Below are 22,658 nucleotides of genomic sequence, written 5' to 3'. Positions count from 1 at the left end.
TTTACAATGCATGCCGTACAGCTTAAACAGAATGAACTACTTTGTTTTTCCATGAATCTGCTCCTGTGATGTACATACAGTGCATAGTTTAAAATATGCGCGGTTCTTGGTTTTTTGTTTTTTATGACTGCATGGAGTGATTTTTAAAAAGCTGCATTATGTTTGTACACATTTCTCAGTGGGGTGTATAGCCACCTGGTAATCAAAGAGACAAAGCTGAACTGCATAAGTGCCACAGTTCCAATAGCAGGTAATAATACAGTATATTGCTAATGGCAAGATTAGGCTATGTAAAGAACTGTATACCAGTTCCAACCATCTTAAAGCCTTATGCCATTTTGTGGAATTCTCCAAATGACCCTCTTATGCTGTTAAACCAACGACTGTGGATTCATGACAAAATGGTTTGTATCTATTGTTGCTAGCTAAAATAATATTGCCTATGAAGATTTTTAGTTGTCTTGGAAGAAAAGCAATGGATGATAAGCACTGCGAAGGATTTTCAGCACATGGGTATTAACCCACAATAATGAATGGAAGCTGTTTGTGTTCCTTGTTGATCCATTAAGGCAACTAAAATACTAAAACAATACAGTTTACTACTGTAGTTTACTGTTACATCATTAGAATTCCCTTGCCGTTTGGATCTGCAGCCATTGGTAAAACTGCTCTCCTGACCTTTAACCTATCTCCAACCTGCTAATCTCCTCCTTACCCTAGCTTGCTGTACTGTTCTACTTTCCCTAAATGCAACTTACTTTGCGCATGCATTAACATCTGCAGTAAAAATAAATAACCCATTTCCAGCCAATTTCTTCTATCTCTCTTTGACGTACATCCAGACTGCACGCCTGTTACATGTTTAAAAGTACAAAAAACAAATTAATTAAAACAAATTATATTGTCCTTCAAACACATAAAGGGGTTGACAATAGCCTAAACACTGTCCCTCTTACTGTGTCTGTTGTAGTGTGTGCATCTGGTTGTTCATCTATGATAGTGTGTGGAAAACTAAAATTGCTTTGTTCTTTCTTCCCTTGGGAAAATTGTTTTTGTAGTACATATTTTTTGTTGTTCTTTTTATTAATTGCTGATCTATTTGGTTTTGTTCAAAATTTGCAACAAAAAAGCTATAACAAATTAAATGTGAAGATTCTTTTTCATTCTATATAAATATCTTTTCTTTTCTTTTCTTTTTGAATTTGGAACGACTTCAGTACGTGACATGCAGGCCAGTGTAATGGAAATGATCAATTGTTCAGAAAGGAGAAAAAAAAAACCAAACACCTTTAACCATTGGGTAGATTCAAATTTGTAGATGCACTTTATTGATATTCTATGTGAAGCAATAACATTTTACTGTTGGCCCGCATCACTGTAAGGGAAGCAGTTCCAGAACTGAAATGAGCTTTTTATTTTTCTATTGATTTTTTTAGTTTGATTAAGATTGTATTAATGAATGATTAAACTGCATGTGGAAGAAGTTGCAGTTTAGGGTTTGTGAGATTGTCAGTGTTAGAGTTATGTTCTTTTTTGTAGATGGGCATGTATATGCTCATTGTTTGTATATCCCCATCCCTTCCTTACAGCCAAAAGCTCTAATGCCGCCAGACCGCTTCGTACCGCCCTTACATGGACATGGCAACTGACTTACACATTCACCCCCATCATTCTCATTTCCTATGTAGTAAACTCATAGGTCCAGACCTTTTCATGTTTTCCTCCTCTTCTTTAGCAGTGTTAAAATATGTACAGTCATCCGTTCCTTTAAAAAAATTATAAACAAAGCAAAAACTTTAATTAATTAAAACAATTATTAGAATGTAGATATTTAAAAACAACAAAATTAAGTTGTACATGTACAGTTTTTTTTTTAATACTTGAGTTATTTAAAAAAAAGAAAAAAAGAGAATAATGGTGCAGTTTATTTTTCATGTTATGTGGTGTGGATGTATGTGTTGTTGCCTCCCTGTATCATCTTGTCAAAAAAAAAATCAAACTAAAATATAACAATTGCTAAAGTAAACTTTGCAAAATATAACAATACTTGTCCGAGAACATTCTTACACAACTTTCTTTTGTAAATTTTTTTCTTCATGCCAAAATCATGCGGGCAATTTGTTGATGTAAGTTGACAAAAATTATGTGGTATGCTTTCCTTCTTCGATAACTTTTTTTGTAGGCTGTTATAATTTTGAAAGCTGATTTATATATATTTTTTACAGTGGTTTGTAGTGTTTTGATAAATCTTTATTTTTTTGTTTGTAGTGTAATTTACTGAGCCTTTTTAATTTGTATTACTTGTTGTGTTTTTAGTAGTTTGTGAATGTTTGTAATGTAATGTTTGCTGTAACGCTGTTATATGCCTTTTATATATCTGATGTTTTATTTTATTTTTTTTATTGTATGGTTGCATTTTATTTTTTTTATTAATTTTGTTTTATATATGGGAGGTTTCCAACTCTATCACCAGCCATCTTGGCTGAGGGTTTTACCAACTTGAAGGACATCTTGATAATCTAGGACAGTGTATGTAAAGAGAATGGTGCATTTATAAGCCTAGGTTTTGTAACCATGAATAGGAATATTAATATTGAAATTAAGTATCATTAACTCTTTCATCACTAACTTTACAGAAAGTCTACCCTAGGGTAAATAATTAAATAGGTTAAGGGTTTTATACAAAAAATAATAATACAAATGTAAGGTGGGGTAAAAAGGTATGGTAAAAAGGCAGATTAAGTTAACCCTTAAGATATTAAACAATATTATATTCGATAGAATGAGTGAAATAACCGCAGCACTCCATGCCTGTTCATGGAGTATTCTGTTTATGGGAAATAAAGTATGTTTAAAACTAAACTAAACAGATGGATTTAGAAAAATACTTTTTTTAGATTAGGGTCTGCAGCAGCATACTTTGTTACAATGCAATCCGACCAGTAATACCGTCGGAGGATATGAATTAATGCATGATTGATTCAAATATTAAATCTGGTCAAATAAAACTAATGTTATTATACATTTTTATTAGCTTATAAATATGTTATTAAATATGAATTACCAGTGAATATACTACAAAATGTGCCCCGTAAAATTCAGCATGACCCAACAGATCTGTTTTGATTCCAAAACTAATTAATTTATGTAGCGTACAACTGGAAACAAATTAACTGTCAAATCTTAGTTGAACTTTAAAATATAACATTTTCTTCTTAGAACCCACGGTCAAATTTACCCAACATATTTTAAACTTTTTCCTCTGATAGATTTTAACCCCTAAGATTTTTGCAAACCTGTTAATTGCAGAATACTGACACCTCAAGCCAAAGCCACTCTAAGTAGAATCTAACCAGGGTTACAACACCATATCCACTATCTGGGAATAACTGTTGATAACGTCTAAACTACAAATAAAACAGCAGACAGAAAGTACTTTCTGTACTCTGATTAATTTAAAACTGTAATTAAAAGTAAGAAAAAAGCATATGGCTTAAGATAAGATGATAGAATGTATTTCCCTTTTCCAGAGTAGTCACTTAAAAAGAATAGATAGTGCCATGACTGCTTCAAGATTTTATAGGCAATGATTTTTTTTGTACAACAGGATATGATTGCTTTTTAATTAGAAGTGTTAACAGAAGAGTACTTACACTGTCCTGGTTTTCAGCTGTCATTCAACTGCTTTCCTCAGTTCCTGCTATTTTTTTTGTGACAGTCAAAAGAAAAGCCTGATGAGTGATACTTGGAAAGGCCCCTCTCACTATAAATTTGATGTGGTCACTGGGTAGGAGGGATGAAACTTTATCCATTACCCATAATAGAGACTTTAAATTTGATTTATTTTAATGTATTATTATTAATATATCTATATATCTCTATCTCTCTCGCTCTCTCTCGCTCTCTCTCTCTCTCTCTCTCTATATATATATATATGTACAAATTGTATTTTGTTGTTATTTAAAATCTGTACAAATTAGAAATGCAAACAGTGTTCTAACACTTGTTTTTATTTTTTAATCCCAGGAGGTGAATTAGTAATCCCTGTACTTGTAGAAGATTCCTTAGAAATCCCTCCTATAGCTACTCGTGCACCCTTCATCACCCTCCCCCCTACCTTTCGTCCCCTCCTTACCATTATTGAGACCACCAAAGATTCCCTGTCCATGACCTCTGAGGCGGGGTTACCTTGCTTGTCGGACCAAGGCAGCGATGATTGTGATGATGATGGCTTGGTGATATCTGGGTATGGCTCAGGGGAAGCTTTTGACTCTAACCTGCCCCCTACTGATGATGAAGATTTTTACACCACCTTCTCCCTGGTAACAGATAAGATCATGTCTACGTCGGCCTTTGAAGGTGGCTACAAAGCACAAGCGCCCAAGTGGGAGTCCAAGGACTTTAGACCTAACAAAGCCTTCGAATCTGGTAGGACTACTACCACGTCTTTGTCCCCTGAGCTGATCCGCACCACAACTTCTTCCACGCCCGAAATGGTACCCAAATTGCCAGCAGGCAAAATGAATAACCGAGAGCTTAAGCCCCAGCCAGACATAGTGTTGCTTCCATTGCCCACTGCCTATGAGCTAGACAGCACAAAGCTAAGGAGCCCATTAATAACCTCCCCAATGTTCCGTAATGTACCCACAGCAAACCCCACGGAGCCAGGCATCAAACGGGTTCCGGGGGCCTCAGAGGTGGTTCGTGAATCTAGCAGCACCACTGGAATGGTCGTCGGAATAGTTGCTGCAGCTGCTTTGTGCATCTTAATTCTCCTCTATGCCATGTATAAATACAGAAACAGGGACGAAGGATCTTACCAGGTTGATGAAACTAGAAATTACATAAGCAATTCAGCACAGACAAATGGCGCTGTTTTGAAGGAGAAACAGCAAAGTGCAAAAAGTAGCAACAAGAAACAGAAAAACAAGGACAAAGAATATTATGTGTAAAAATAGAAAAAATATAAAGAGGACTATATTAAATCAACATATCGGAAGTTGCAATTTTAAAGAAGAAAAAAAAAACTCCAAGCAATGCAAGGAGAAAGTGAACTATATTGTAATATAAAGCACACTTACTATTGTAAGCATACGAAGATGGCTACTAGCAACATTAGTGACCTTATTCTTCTGTCTGGTCGAAGAAGTTATCAGTGTAGAATACTTCATAGCTACATCATCCCAAGTGACTTTTAGAGATCTGTGATCCTTGATGTAAACTTTGTTTTTTGTAACCCTGTAACAATATTTTGGCCATTTCGAGCATGTATGCAACATGTAGTGCTGGCAACTTTTTAAGAATGGGTCTAAAAAAATTAAATAAATAAGGATCATCTAAAAAAGGGACTATTGCCATAAAAATGACAAATTTGTATTGTTTCTACATTATAAAGTGTTGTGTCTTATCATTTTTGCTGTTTGCAAAAACACTGTATTAAATGAAACAAAAACATGGACAGATCGTTGTTGATCTACTGGCCTTGTTATTTAATTGTACAACTAACAGTGTAATTGAGAACCTATGGTAGGTAGAGAGCAGCTGTCAAGTTAAGAATTTGTTCTCAAGTTTCAGTAAAGTATCTGATTGTAGTGCATGCCATAAAATGCTATGTGGTGTTCGACTTCGGCTGAAAAAAAATCTAACAGGCCAAAAGGTTCATGATCAAAGTTGCATTCCTCTGTTTTTTTATTTTAGAAGACGAAAAAGAAATCACATATACATTCTGTCAATCAGTACAGTATATCTTTTACAGCCTTTGATGCTGTGATTCATTCCCTCACTTCTCTTTTTTAATAAGCTGCTGTGACTCTTGTGATGTCTGATGGAAGGCTGGTACTAGTACTATAACACTGTTAAGGATGTTAAAACAGAAATAAATCTAATGTGAAAGTGTGCATTTTATCTGTTGTCACAGTCAACTGTGTCAAGCAAGAAATTTGTTTACATATTTTATTACATTATTGCTGTTGTACTTTGTAGGTAGATATTGTACATAACATTTAAGTTGGATTATTTATTTTGTATTTTACTGTACAGACTGATCATTTGATTTATCAGTGTATTTCATGAGGATATTCAAAACTGTAATCTGATTATAATCTGATTATATATTTTGGAGCAACACAAAATATACATATTTTGAAAAGAGAGGAAAAAACTTGTTAGGTTAGAAATCTAATCTTTCTCGGTGATGTTTCTAAGTCGCATGAATATTTGACTCCTGGAAGTTGTCAATCAAATACAAAATGCCCTTCTTAATTGTATCGAGGCTTTCTTGTTATCAATTATTTTTGTGTTATTTTTTTATTTCAACGTGAACAAAAAACACAAAATAAAAAGAGATTCTAAAAGTATTAAAGCACGATCCAGGCTATCTAATGAAAATAATGTGATTATACAGCGGGGTCTTGTTACAGATTGCTTGTGAAATGACTTCTTGCTTCTTTTTTTCTTTTCTGTTTTATCTTTTTTTGTGTGTATTCTTATTTTCAAAGACTTTTGGATCAATATGTGCAGACTGTATGTGGGCTTCTAACGTTATTTTTTTTTTAACCAAATTTGAGTTAATGTGAATATTAATTTTAATTTACTGTGTTGTTACTGATTTAATTCATTCATCTTTTTATTTATTTGGCATCTATGTTCGAGGATATGCTTAGCAATAAAATATTATTCCCAAAGTTGTGAATGTTACACTTTGATACATTTATTTATAACACTACAGGCTGATGTTCACCATTTTCTCCTTTTCTCAAGTGTTACAGAACTAGCAGTATACAACTGAACTAGCAGTTTATAATACTGAAAAAAACATGTACAGCAGAGGTGTGTGTCAGGGCTCCTAGAATCAACGTATTTGATATATAGAGTGCTACAGAAGGCAATGTAGTGTTTACAACAAACACATTCCTATACCTTTACTGTGTCTTGTGTTGTATGTATAGCAGTGCTGATATACTGTATTTTTCAATATAGTCACAGGTATTATTTTATTTTATGTACACCATAAATCACCTAGAACCAAAATAATGTCATGTTTACCGACAGTGCTTGTGAATAGATAAAGATTGTCCGTGTATCCTGTCCCTGTATTTAGATGAATGGTCCCTTCTGCAACAACACTGATAGTCTATATTGGAAATGCAATGAGTAGGGCTGGGAAATTCACAAGCGCTGCCGAGAATTATTTGTTACATAGCATGTTGTGTTCCGTTTAATTCCTTAGCTGGCTTGTGACCAAGGATATGTGAATACAAATATCCAAAACAATCCTGATTAGTTTAAAGAAAGGTATCGCTGTGATATGTTGGATACAGAAAATGTAAAGTAATGCATTTGTTGTTAACACTGTAGTCTTCTGTGACCTCTAAGTAAGGCTTTGTAACATTAACAATTAAAAAGTGACAATTTAGCGCATTAAACCAGACTTTATTTAAATGCAGTTAAAGATTTGTATATAGGGTCTTGAAAGAGTAGGCCTACAAATTGTATTTTCATGACATTTGTAATTGCTTTCTTGTATCATTGTTGTTTTTGTTTCCATTTTTGTTTTATGTCTTGCAAACTGGTCTTTTTCTTCATCTATATTTCCATACACGAAGATCAAAAGTAACAAAATGACCACCAGTATGACCACCATAAAAATGCTATTTCCATGCTACCGGAACTTAAAATTGAATGTCCATTAAATAAGATAATCAAGATGGTCAGCCAATATATTAAAGAAACAAATAGTAACCACTGTTTCAGAACCTCAGACTTTTTGCTGGATGCCTTGGGCAAAAGCTCAACGCCTTTCCAAAGTGAAAAATATGATCAGTTTAGCAAGCAAAGAACACCCCTCAGACATTGACAGGTTACATTGAATTCCAAATATATAGGGTTATATTCATATAACATATCGCAGATTTCAGCACTATACCAGTATGTACTGCAATAGATCATCTTTAACCACCCTACTCTCAATGCTGCACTTCTGCCATTTCTCCAGTCTACTTCAAGAGGTTACCTGAAGGAATGCAGAGATTGAAAACACACAAGTGACAGGAAAAGAAGCAATTGGTTACTGAGAAAGAGAGCCCAAAGCATGAGTTTTAATCGCTGCATTTTATATGACACACATGGCTGCAAAGTCTCTGCCTTCCTTTATGTGATCCTTTAAAGTATAATGTGGGGACATATATTTGAGCAATGAAATATATGCGTGGAGTGAAAGTAAAACATGTTCGTTAATTTTAAATATGAGCATGTGTACAGAAAATATGATATATTAGGTAAGAATCATTTAATGAAATCCATGTACTATAAGCAATTAATGGACAAATGACACATAAATGTTATTGCCTGTAATTTTCCAGATCAGATGATGAAGGAGGATATTGCCCAGTATTCAGAAACTAGGGGATGTATTTTCCTCATGATGGAAGACATAAGAAACTAACCTTATCAATAGTGCTGCTATCACAATTGAAACATTTAAGAAGAGCCTTGTCAAAGAAAACGAAAACAGGTACATAGACACATGTTTTAGACTTGCCTTTATCCAAGCATTACACTGACGAAAGCATGAGCCAAAACGCGTGATTGTAATGGAATGTTTTTAAAGTTATGGACGGTGGATTTTTCTTGTTTGTGGTGAGTTTGATGATATAAAACAGGTCAGTGTAAAAAAAGCCAATCAGTAACCAGGAAATGGGAGAGGAATAATACGATGACTTGTGTCCTTATTACCAAATAGTCCAGAATCTCTACATAGCTTGCTGCAGCTGCTACTGAATACCAAAAATGAATGTAATGAAGCTGGAAAGGGTGCATTGGATTGCCTGTTTTTGAAAGACAACAGAGAATAAATTCTTACAGTCAGCTTCACCATCTAACACAGAAACATGGCAGACAATCCCTGATGATCTGGAGAAGTTTCAGGGTAGGAGTTGCTGCAGGTACAGTTATGGCCAAAAGTTTTGCATCACCTAGAATTTTAGGACTGAGACATAATTAGAAATAAAAAGGCATTATGACCATAATTTAGATCTTGTATTTAACATCATGTAATTAAATAAACTACAAAATAATATTGCAAAAGCCTACCGGAAACCAGAGTCTATGGAAAACTACAAAGAGGTATGTAATTCAATATGTTAATGTAACATTATTCAGCCAGTTTCATTTGACTTTATAAAGCAAAATTAGTTAATTCTAGTGTGATAGAAAACTTTTGGCCATAGCTGTACATTTGACAGTCCAGTACACATACACCCTGCTGTACTCTGGCATTTGGGATGAAAGTAATTAAATTTAATATCACATTCCCCTTAGACAAATACCAAAATCATGTTCTTCATAAATTATTAATCTGTTCAAGAATGCCACGAGGTGCAAGGTACATGCACGGTCGTGTCAGTCCGCCACCTGACATCAGTTTCATACAGTTGCCTGAAATGAGAACAAACACTATTCCCTTTGTAGCTCTGGTACTACAAAGAAACACTTTACATGTCATGTTTTCAAATACTCCAGTTATCTTGCTGGAATTTCATATAATGGTATTTTCAAAGAAAGTGGAAAAGTTGCAGCAGTCATACCAATGCATAAATACATATTTTAACAAGTCATTGAGAAACAAAAACAAAGAACTAGACTATGACTGGCTTCAATAAAAGTGGTTCTATGTTTATTATAAATCATTCAATAGCTAGGGGTACAAATTTGACCTCATATAGTGCCAGCAACATTACATTCTGGCAGCAGTAGACATGTTTAATTAGTATTATGATTTGTTTTAAATTCCTTAGCAACCATAGATGACTATAGTGACCCATCCACACTCATCCACATACTGTACACAGTCCTGTTAGAAGTTGTTAGGGAGGCTTAATTAGGGCAGGGTTTGATCATTTAGCATCAGTAGGCTCTCTGGTACTAAACTTTCAAAACAGTTTAACACCAGTTCATCTCTCAATCAAGAATCCATTCATCAACTTTTTTTTCACTGGTGCACAGATAGATTGACAGAGATCCTGAACAGGATTAGCACCAGACTAACATAAAAAAACATAACATTCACATGAAATCTTTTCACGTTAAGAAAAACTGGATCCAACTAAATCGAGCATTTTACAATAAATGACTGTCATTTGTAATCAAAGGAGATCAAAATACATTAAATGGTCAATTATTATGACTAACATTATGTAAATGCATAATAGACTTGTTTAAATAAGTACAGTACCATGGTGTGAAAACAAAAGACTTCACACGGTACCTTTTTTTTGTATGATTGAAAAAACCATCAATCGGGCTCTCCACACAGCAGCGGCCCTGGAGAGACGCTTTCTTTAAATACCCTGCACCTGGCTCTAATTTACAATAATGGCCAGGTGCAGGTGATAATTAACCAAAACACACGTTTTTAGGCAGGGAGGATTTTAATCCCCTCCCTGCTGTGTTACAATTGCTATAGTATATACTGTACACTCTGGGCATTCATTGTGATGTTGAACTGCTGTCAGACGATTTGGAATCACTACAAATGAATCCAAAGCAGTAGGTGTTAAATAAGTACAATATTTTTTTGCTACAAACACCATTACAAAGTCAGGTTGTAACAGCACTATATTGCTTTAAATGTGTACTCCATTCAAAATAATATTATTATGAAATATGATGCAGCGATCTTATTTTCCAGAACTAGCTATGTTACAGTTTACAGTATATTCAATACACATTTCTACATATCATGGTGCACCATAATAAATACATTTAAGAGAGCTGTTTATGCAGCAAAATTCCTTTTGAAGCCATTGTGTAATTTCACATATGTGGTTTATTAAACTTGCTTGCTGTGCCTGTCATTTCTGTGGTAACTTCAAGATGGTATCACAGGAGAGAACAGTATCTTTCCACTTAATGAATTACCAGATGCTGTGTTACTTTCTTTTGACACACCAAGAGCTTAAGCAGCCAAGTCCCACCAGGTTCTTGAAACAAGCACTACAAATTTAGTACAACAATTTCAATTAAGCTGAATCCTCTTAACTTTTTCATAGATCAGTTCCTTTGTGGTGCTTGTTTAATGACGAACACAAGGTTGTACGGTTGTAGGTACTAGAATAATCAATGTAAACGAAGCCAGCATTATAAGCTGAGGTGCTTTAGATGATGTTGCTTAAGAATTACATGAAGAATCACTTTTTAATTAATCTAATAGCCAGTAACAATAGCCCCCTGTCTGTAAAAGCCCCCCTGTCTCTATTGTCAATGATTTTCTACTATAGCCCTCTTCTCCAGGCCATATTGGGGGAGGACTATTGTTACCGACTGGGGCTATAATGCCCGAAGCCACGGGCCACTGATGTGAATTTTCACATTAAATAATTATAAACCTATCAGATGAATAGAATGGGAATGCTGTCTTCTGATTGGTTGCTGTAGAGGGCATTAATGGCCAGGAAATGCCTTCAGAATGTCCACACAACCATCACCAATAAAGTACAGTAAGGTATCAATCCTCCAAAAAGAACATCTAGTAATATATCGGTCAGCTGTCAGAACCACAACATAAAAATGATAGAATTTACTGACTGCATTGTAAACCTTTCCTTATTAGGTGATATATCAATACAACAATGGGTCTCGGATGAAATATACAGGTCACAAAAATGAGTCCTCTATAAAAAATTACTAAGCTCCATCTCTATCCAACAATCGAGAATGGTCTTCACATCTTTCCAATGTCTTAACTCCTGCAATTATTGATGTCCTGGCCGGAAATGCCCTGCCTGTCGGTCATTATTGCTTAAATGATAAAAGCATTCGAACACTGAAAGAAAATAAATTCAACTTGAAGGCTAAGGGAAGAAACTTATAGTTGGATGCACTGTACATGCATTTCAGAACTGACACCTCAATGCATGCTCCAGCTGTATAATGTACAGGCATGTGTTTGGTGCCAGTGTGTTACCAGCATTGACTATGGTGTAAAAAGGGAACGAAACTAGACTTGGTGATCTTTTCCCCTTCATTTAACCCATCAACAATTTAAAAGGTCTGAAAATAAATAAGCGTACTATTACATTCAAGGGTTTGAATTTTAGGGTTAGGGTAAGGGTAAGGTTTAGGTTTAGGGTTCAGGTTCGGACTAGTGGCTGAGCAGGATACTAACGCAGAACACAATAGGGTATGGTAGTGTAATTGTATATTGACTGATTCATACGGAAGTCATACGGACAAGATCAGATAATGTTTAAAAGAAACTGAAAGAAAACCATGTTATGAGTACAGAAAAGTGTTCAAGTGGTCCAGGGCCAACCTTAAGGGTACCCATTGTGCAACAGTAATAGTTTTTTCAACCAGTGAAAGTACTAGGGAGACTGCACTCTCTGCACAATAGTGAGGCTATTACTGTTCTATGATTTATCTTATACATCAGGGACTTAGGGGAGTTTAGCAAACCTCAAGCACTCCCCCTATACAAGATACTGCCATAGTTCATTATTAGAATCATTATTATTGCTCATTTTCAGAGATCTATTTTAAAGTGGGGAGCAGAGCTTGTTAAGAGATTTTAGATTAACATTTGTACTTTAACATTTACAGTATGTGCACATACTTATTTAGCACCCCCCCCCACCCACCCCAATTCACCTTTTTGCCAGGTGAAAGCATTTTCTCAAATGTAAGATTTCAATAAGCACACCTTATTACATGGATGGCTGGGTTATTGAACTACATTGACAGCAGGGCCATGCTCCAGGCAGTAGAAAGTTCATTACTATTCTGCTAAGACTGAAAATTCAATAATCCCTCAACAAGTTCCAGATAAGCTAGGTTGATTAGGCAGATTCATTATTTTATCCCTTTATTGTAAAGGCTTTGTTTGTTCTTTCTTGGCACAAATGCAGTATCTAAATGAATCATTCTGCATGTTTCAGGTTGAAAATGTTGTTCTTTCATGCAGCATATGAATCAGTTTCATATATTTGTATTGCAATTTCATTAGGTGTTTACCCATGAAGACTTTTATTCTCTTTGTCAACATAGCAACACTCTGTGAAAGTTAATGATTTTTGTCATTAACTTTCATCTGGATCATTATAATTTAAGGTATCTCAACTCTTTAAAAGTTTTCTGAACCCGATAAAGCTTCAAATCTTAAAGTTTTTAATTTAAGGAAAATATATTGACACCCACCACAAGTTGGTTTGTTACTGTAAGTTGGATTTGTTTCTGTTCTCAGTTGGTGTGTATTTATAAGGATTACTTATTTTATTTAAAGAATAAGGGTATATAAGATGGGAATTTAGCCAAAAGTGATAGTCAACAACTAAATATTTACTATGGAAGCTGAGTCATCTTTTATTGAAAGTTGCATGTTACTTATGACAATTTGTTTCACAACATTACTGTAAAAAAAAGTATTGACCACTAATAGTTGCCTTTTGATACGTTTAAAAACAGAAAAGGGCTACAAAACTCAGGTGAAGTGAAATTTGGATTCACTGGCATCAGAAATCTGAATACATGACCTGGCTTTCCTTGGTGATGATACAGAGTAATTAAACTTGCTGAAACCGAAACTACAAAACTGAAGTTGTAACACATCTACACAATCCTGTTCATTCATTCAATTGGTAATGTGTTAATAAATATTTACAACAAGTTAAGAACACCTGTTCAATGTATATAGTAAACATATTCAAATAATATTTTCCAAATTTAAAAACAAAATGAATATACTATTCCTAAAAAGTAATGTTCAATTATTACTAGGGTAATGACTGACCACCCTTTATTGGTGTTTGCAAGGAGGGGTTAGAGAAATGCTGACATTAAGACAATAAAAATGAGGGATGAATCGAGGGTCAGGACCTTAAGGTTAAACTGCATGGTCTTGGCAAAGAAGGTTGGCTGTATAACACATTTTTCAGAAACATTGACATTAAGGATTTCTGGCAAGTGAAATGGGCTTTTGCTGGTGAATGGGCAAATCAAAAGGGGTAAGTATTATCACTTTCAAGGTTATTAAACTTTAAACAGTTAGATTTTTATTGAACCAAGCTTTAGTCTCGACTGCAGACTATTGCAGGTTTTACAATAACATGTTCTTCCTACATGAAAGTGTGCACTCCCAAAATATTCTCAAAAGAAACACTGTACTCCACCACTGACAACCAAAAAGGCCTGTAAAGAAATTGAGGTGGCTGAACCATGAAAACCATCAGAAACATGAAATGGAGGTTATGTTACTGCTCGAGATAAAGCACTTTCACTGAAGATGAAGGGAAATTTAGTTTCAGCAAGTAGGTTCTCTTAGACAAAATTGAGAAATCAATCTAGAGGGGTTTACCTTATCTTAGAGTAAGTGGAAAATCTGGAAGGACGCTACAGTAGGTAGGAGGGCCATCAGTTCTGATATTCAGATGAGCGAAACCGAACTAAAACTGAAAATGGCCAAAACATTTTCTCAAAAAGGAGTGATCTCCTTTTCCTTTTTATTGGGCAATTATATGCTTACAGTTTCCGCACACTCATATTGTACTCATCAAATTGAAATGATATTACCATACAGATCTTGGCCATGTGATTTGAATGTCAAACTCTGCTGAATTTGTAAAGCACTAAATAAGGAAAAGGATAGGGCATTTGAGCTTTAACATAAGGCCACATTGACTCAGTTAACTTTAGAATCTTTTTAAAAGTTGCATATTGCACATTGCATTGAAGACACTGTTAAATCTGGTGCATATACTGTATTTCTATATGATTTTGCCTGCTTATTTAATATCTGATAGTGTAGGGTATTCTAATTACAATACCGGGCAGGTACTATAACACTTAAGGATCCAAGCAAAGACTATTTCAGTTGGAATGATTTGGCTCTACCCGCTGCCATGCTTTAAACAACACGTCATGAACATCAAAACATCAACAAATGACCAAATTAACATCATTAACCTCCAGTTATCTGTCTGTGCTTCTGTGCATGCTTGCGGGTGCCTGGATGTTGTTTTCAAGTTAATTCACGGAGATACGTTTTCCTTTTCATCTCCAATGTATTGATTTTTTTGTTTATCTTTCATTATACAGATGGCAAGCTCTGATGTAAAATTCTGTCTTTTCAGATTCAATAAATGCCCGTACCAGCTCAGAGATTTAAAAAGATACCATACCCCAGTGGGAAATGTGTTATTATTTAATATGTTATAATATATTTAATATTTAATATTATTTAATGCAATGGCTATCTGTGCTCCGAAGTTTGGAGTGTGTTATACACACCCGCCCTCCCTTATACACACCATAATGCACATTAATGAGCAGCTTTGGGTTACATCAATTAATAATATGTGAGTTATATTAAGAAAATGCAGTCAAGTTGAATTTAAATCAAAGGTGCCACTATATCTGAAATATTTTAAATCAAAGAGCTCTTTTGCCCTTTCAAACACAGATTATAGGTAGAAAAATATAATGTTCAAAATTCACTTTATTTTCCATCAATATTTCAGGGGTAAAATCCAAACCTTATTAACAACCATTTCATGTGTAACACAATAATGTTTAAAATATGGTTTACACAACTGACAGTATCCATGACTGTATGAAGAATAAACATCTGCTGTATGTGAAAAGTAATCTGGCACGAGAACCAAGTTAATTATTCTACACTTTGTCACAGATGCGTATGGTGGCTTTTAGTTATATCCATCATACAGCATGCCACCGCCACACTCCCCCCCATAAGTATTTGGAGGAATATATTTCTGTTTTAAGAGCCTTTTTCCACCTGATTATGTCGAACAAGAGCTTCACAGCAGGGTGCTCAGCAGATTTCAAGTGACAACCAATGAAGGTTTTGTTCACTCTAGTGCATCACAGAAAAAACCTAGGTGTTCTTTCAAGCAGCTTTCTTACACAATCTTTATGTGTGATATCATTTGTATAGGAATGGAGGGTGATGTATGCAGCATGTTTTAAAAGTATTTGAACACAGATTATTTCATGAGTTGCTGGCAGTTTACTTAGGGAGATTGAGTGGCAAGGCTCTCCAACGTGCCTGACCATTGAAATATAGTTAACTTTGAGACAGTTATTCCAAGCAACTTGTTTGCTGTTGCTTTTTAAGCACAGGCAGCTTCAAATAAAAATTATCTTTCAGTTCCTTCCACCTTCATGCAATTAGGTTTGATCCATAAAGGTCACAGTAATAAGGCTTTTATAATAATGACCTTGTGTTTTGGACATGTGTACATTTTTCTTATGGGATTAAGTTATTACCATAAGCCTGGAGGTATAATGAAGGAAATCAATGGCACTGTCCCTTTAGGAACCAAGATTGATAAAGTTCACTGTGGTTAAGATAAGTAAGAACTGAACAAAACAATCTGACTGTTGACCTAGGCTAGTCCCAATAATATTAACTTACATTTCTTTACTTAAGCTGACCCTAAAATATATCGTTTGGGGTCATTTCTCCAAGCTAAGGTACATTCACTATTAATTTATCAAAATGTGAACAGAACGTTAGCCTACTGAGAGGTGACACCACCTTTACGGAGGTGAACTTTAAAGTAGAACTACTGTACCACTCAAGAGCAGGGAACATTGCTTCAGGCTTTAGCTTCGTTCTGATATCAGGCAGTACAAAGGCAATAAAAACATGGCTTTTCCATGCTTTTTATCTGACCTAGCTTCTGTTCACGTTTTAGAATCAAACTGTTTAGCCTTTTGCCTTCTTCTAGAATAATCTTTGGCTGGTAATGTGCAAGTTTGACCCAAATCACAAAACAAATTCCTGTAGTTACACCAAATATTCTTTTTTTTTTTAAATTAAAATGCCATTACTATTACAATAAATTTTTTGTCAGTAGTGGCATCTACAGTATTTTGTAACCAGTGGGTTACCATGTTGTCTGTCAAGGGAATACACAGACATTCTGATATTGTAAATGCCATGTTTTTGTTTTAAAATTTAATAGCACACAGTGAATATATTTATTGTGGTTCTGTAGAAAAAGATTGATGTAGCTTCAGATGTATTATCATGATCAGAGAACAAAAGGAAGCAACTGTTATAAATGGACAGTTCTGTATATGCCAAATGAACGCTGCTACAGCAAATGTCAACCATTCACAGGAAATCAGGAATCAGTATGGAAGCCCTGCTTAAGTTCATCCATTTAATTTCCGTTTAATACACTTCATTCAATTTAATGTATTTCTCTGGTCATACCCGAACATGTAATGAGGGAAATGCCTCTCAAGTCTGTGCTACTGAGTCTGAATCATTTGTCACTCATGTCCAGGGAATTAGCAACTGAACCTCACTCTCTCAATCATTTGCTATAATGCCATGGGCTACCTCAAGCATTTTAGATACAAATGCCATGTTAAAAGATGAGAGAAAGAGCGCCCTCTAGGGACCTAGCTCAAGCAGGGCTTAAGAAGCATCTTGGCAGCTTTACAAGAAAATAGATTTTTAAACCTTGCACCACACGACATAGCCCCTGACTTTGTATTTTAAACGCATACAAATGGACACCTGTTATTATTTCTCTACAAAACAGAACATAGAGTCTTATAATAACAACAGCAGCCTGCCAAAGATTAAATGGACTGCCTGTGCTTAAATGAATGAAGGAAGCTATGCTGGAATTATTGCTGTATTGAAGCCATTTCTTCACCTGTAGTTTGTCCGACTTCGGTTATGTGATCAAATGTCATTAAAAGTGATTATATAATCTGGAGGTTGCTGGTGACCAATGTGAATTAAGTGTTTATAATCCTGTTCCTATTCCTTTGCGGACCAGAAACCCAGTCACCAAACCATTGTTACAGCTGGCACACACAGCATGATTTTCAAAAGGGGCAAAATAAGAACTAGGTTGCAAAGCTTTCTAAAAGCTGATTTGGGTCACTAAGTAAATGGCTTTCAAAGGGTTTGATTAAATAAGTCATTTATTCACTTGTTGACTGTTTCCTATCATTCCTATAAGTGTCACCTTGGCATGCAGTTCATTACAAAGGCGAGACGGAACACTCAGCTTTTCTGGTTGGGCAGTGTGGGTGAAAACTGGCAATGCATCTTTACAGGGTATGTCACATTTTACATTTGTTAAATGTACAGTACCTGTTACACACTTGACACCTGTTCACATTTCAATGCATAAGCATAGTTTAAAAATATACATGGTATTTTTACCATTAATTATACTCTTAAAATAAAACATTTTACTAGGTCATCCACTTCATTTCCGGTATTGTTTGTTTTGACACCTTTCTAGCCTCCTGCAAATCTTTTTGTAAAAATAATCATCTACTTTTTTTTCTCTTGGGAAATAACAGATGCTGTACCTTTTCATTTTTTATGTGGTAAAAATGAAGTTATTTTATTCAACTTGTTTCCCTTTTCTTCTGGTCAATAACCGTTTGCATGAAGTACAGTTAATTTTTTGTCTCTTGTAAGAGAAATCGTCTTTGGCACATTGTGGAAACTACTGACAAAGAAAGAGACAATTCTGGGCTGTTTGATCACGTGTTTTTCTTCCTTTTTTCCAATTATGTGTCATCAATTTTCTTCCAGTTCTCAGAAAGAAGAGCGGTGTTGTGCCTGTGGGTCCCATGGAGTGCAAGAAATGTCTGTTATCTTCTGTTATTATTCCAAAGGACAGGTCATCTTTACAACAGTTATAAACAATATATTTCTTTTTTTGTGAGTTCCGTGTAAAAACTAAAAAATGTGAGGAAACAAGAAAGTGCCATGCACCATGAAAGCATGGCAAGAACACATTGATCTTGGCCTGAATACCACATGCCATTCAGTAGTGGAGCTTTTCTTGAGCAGATATTTTCAATTGTGCAAAATTGTATGATGGGAGGGGTACTAATGTCCCTTTGGTACTATGTTGAAACCACCAAAGTCATTTCTCCTGAGATGAATGTGAACCATGGCCTCCTGCTGTGCCCCGTAACTACATAAAGTGAATGTAATAAATGGTCATTACCATTCCAAGACAACTTTTTTTTCATAGTAATTTAATTCTGCCACAAGAAAGGTCTCACATTTTATATATCTTTTTGAGAAACCCTAAAGGTCTCCTCAATCAGGCGTCGTATTTTAAAGACACTTTATCTTCATGTCTTTGAAAAGTACTACAGTGCTCCTCCTTTATAACAATATATTCGGGAGTCATAGTTAAGACACCGTGCTATTTGTGTTCCACCTTATAACAAGAATACTAGTGTTAGTATAATGGCATTATTGGGCAAATGGGAGCCATGGTCTTATAACCTGTTCCGCAGTATAAAGGGTCGTCTTATAAAGGGGGAGCACTGTATTTGCCTTTGATAATTTTTTTGTAGACATAGACATAATGGTGTTATTTTGGGACAGCAGAACAAGAAAGCAGTGAGACTTGACTCCTTACTGATATTCAAGTATCTAGCAGACTGTTAAGATATGGGAAGTGTTATTCTTTATTATGTAATTCGCATGTTTATGGTACAATAAATAGCTTTTCAGTGCAGATGACTATGTACACTCAAGTATGCCTGTACTTGTTTATTAAAGCTAGTGATCAATGGTTTTATGTTTAAGAAAAGTCGACATTGATTTCCATTCATTGCAGATATAGCAAGAACACCATGAACTGTTGCAGTTATTATCTTATCAAGTGCCCCATGGCAAATGTGAAGGATGTTCTGTGCATACACCTTTTAAGAAAGGTTTTTCCTTGATAAATGAATGTGCGCAGTATTATCTGAGAGAGAGGGATCAACAAATAGATATGGTACAAATGAATTGCTGAAGTAAGATCATAGATCACATATTGATCAATATAACCATTAGTTCTTATACGGTTGGTATAAAACATTGCATTACTGTTACTGTAATTGATCGACTGAACAATTGGGTTAACACTGGGTTATGTAGAGTTGATAATGACTTTTATTTAGCACATGCTGCCATACCTTTTTGATGGTAGTTAATGGTGAACGTTTATCTCGTATCATCTATGTTGCTGGACGTATCCTTTTGTGGATCTGAAACTATAACAGATCAAATGGAAAGTCATTTTTCAAAATGAAGCAGATTCCAATAAACATTTTAAAAGTGTGCCTTTGGAGTAACAGCAAGAAGACACATAAATCAGGCAGTAAAACATTCTATAGCAGAGCTGCAGTTATATTTTAAGATACTCCAGCCTTACCTCTGATGCTTCAGAAATAAGTATTCTTCAGTCTCCTTGGGAACAGGAGGGCAAGGACTGATGTTGGGAGTTGGCATGACTAAATATCTGAGTGCATTTGTGACTTACTGTAAAAGGAGATACAACGTTAAGAGAAGCATTGCTCCAAGAATTCTGCAGGCGATGATCTTTAGTATGTGAAGTAAAAAGATGTGCACAAGTCTATTGTGTTAAATGCCAGGGAATACAGGTGGTGTTCATTCTCATCTAAATGTTCTTTACTGCCTCGTAATCTCTGCTGAAAGATCTGGTCAGTTTCCTTGGATCTTTGGTGTCTCCTATCTTGATGTACAATACTTCCTGGTCTCTAAAGTGGGATTTTTGGAATCAGTACTCAGTGACTTTTGTGCCTCAGTCTGTTTTGAAGTGGGAGTGGTTTTGGGTGAAGAATCAGTGTAAAGAATCCATGTAAACCCCACAATTTGAATATGTTATCAGTCCATTTGTTTTCCAGAAAATGTAAAGTTAATTTTAGACAAAACTTGACCGTGTACAAAAGAATATGATGACATTACTCTAAGGCTAATGTGTTAGTTTGCACGTTCTACTATTAAAGAACAATTGTCAAGCGCAACCCGTTAGCATAGAGAAGCCCAAGGGATGACACAAGCCATAAGTGTTAACTGTAAATAGTAAGTTGACAGTATAATAATATTTGGATATTACATGTGATTATCAGTTTTTTTATATATATTTCTTTATCCGCAGGTACTTAAATACATATTAAAAGTTAACTGACTTGAAAAGAACAGCTTGTACTTAATACTGAAGAATGAGCTTCATTCGTGCACATGACTGTTTTATTGGAAATATATTCCAAGATGCCAATCCTTTCACAGATTTCTTCTTCTTAAATGTTAGAATCTCTCCTAGCCTAACTAACATGGAGCTTTCCATTTTGGCATTAAGAGTATAACAGTAATAGTAAAATATAAATAAATAAATTTGTAGTCAGAGATTTGGTTATCCAACACTAGGGGTCCCTATAAGATTATATGTGATAAGTGCTTCCAACTAAGATAAACCATGAACCGTTTCTTGTCATCAACTCGAGACAGACATGATTTGGATGAATTGTATCCATGCAGTTAGCACTGCAATTGTTAGCAGGATTTAAGTTTAAAACCAATTTGTCGTTGTTCATAAAGGAGTGTATCATTTATACTTCATATTTTCAACAAATAAGTAAGTTAACTGCATATTTTGCCAGTCTCTTACTGTGGTACACACAATCCAAAATTGATGATGCTCTTAGCTTAATCATGTAAAAAAGCAGATGTTGTCATGGGCTAGAGCTCAGGTTTTTTGTTATGCTTCTAATTGAGTTCTTAAACTTCTTTATATTATTAATTGAATTGTAATAATAATAAAACTAGGCATGTTAAGCATACATGCCACTAACACAAGAAACGGGTAACTGATAGAATCAGGATCATTCCAGTATACACAGCACGACAGAACTGTATCACATTAAAAGGTGACTTTTACACTATGACAAGCCAGCATTACACTTACCTATGAGTGAAGATGTTTTGTTATTTTCCTGGTTTGTGTGTCTAGGGAACAAGATGTAACTTACAAATCCATAGAACCAGATTCTTGCCATATGTAGCACAGCAGTGTACGTAGTGGCATTACGTACACAAACACACAAGCTGGCATTAAGGGTTTGTCGAGCGAGGAATGTGAAACTAACCATATAACAATCTGAAAAAAAAAAATCTAAATGGAGTTTAAACTTACTTAGTTTATTGACTTAACACAATATGTAATGTTAACAGGAATTTAGATAGTGCCATTCGTTTAATTGTACATAAAAGTTTGTGTCATGTTACTTTGAGACTAAGCTGTTCCAACTATAAAAGGATTACTATTGTAAACAGAACACATTAACTCCTAAGAAAAACCATTAAAGCATATAAAGGAAAATTGATGCAGAAGATAGCTACTGTAAGCAAACAAGTGCATATGACTAAAAAAACTATTTTATTTTGAACAAGATTTTACATTGAAAAAACGATGTTGTTGCCTAGCTGAACTATTGGTGTGCATGAAGGAAAGTATGCACCTCTGCTTTACTAAAAATGATTTGCTCTCAGAATGACGAGCGTAAGACAGGTCTTTACATCTGCATTTGCATATCTCTTTAGAAACTGATTCAGAGTTATAGTGACAGATGTTGTCAATCCTGAAAAACACAGCTGTTATGAACACAGATGGCCTTCTTCATGATGACAACATTAAAAATGGCCAGCTTTGTAAAATGATTTAATTAATGCAGTACTGGTTTTAATTCCAGTTGTTTAAAACAAAAACAGTAATAATTCCTGGTATAATTGTATGCTTATATGTACCTTTGCATTTACTAATGCTTCTGTTAACTATAGGGTTCCTGATTTGCATAATGTA

The 22,658-nt window shown here is 35.0% G+C and overlaps 1 protein-coding gene across 39 annotated transcripts in view; it reads left to right on the top strand.

Moving 5' to 3' along the window:
• Window positions 1-6,683, top strand: part of LOC117417766 (neurexin-3) — a 299,691-nt gene extending 293,008 nt beyond the window's left edge. For 22 of the 39 annotated variants that reach the window (XM_058991743.1, XM_058991741.1, XM_058991734.1 and 19 more), the window contains one exon: window positions 4,027-6,683. In XM_058991743.1, the coding sequence (XP_058847726.1) occupies window positions 4,027-4,952 (926 nt within the window). In that variant the 3' untranslated portion in view covers window positions 4,953-6,683. Of the gene's footprint in view, window positions 1-1,589; window positions 2,127-4,026 lie in introns of all 39 variants that reach the window. The other 17 variants (XM_058991756.1, XM_058991753.1, XM_058991755.1 and 14 more) reach the window with 3 other exon arrangements.
• Window positions 6,684-22,658: the final 15,975 nt, after the last annotated feature.

The sequence above is a fragment of the Acipenser ruthenus genome, chromosome 18, assembly GCF_902713425.1.
Source record: "Acipenser ruthenus chromosome 18, fAciRut3.2 maternal haplotype, whole genome shotgun sequence".
NCBI lineage: Eukaryota > Metazoa > Chordata > Actinopteri > Acipenseriformes > Acipenseridae > Acipenser > Acipenser ruthenus.
This window is presented reverse-complemented; position numbering and strand designations above follow the sequence as displayed.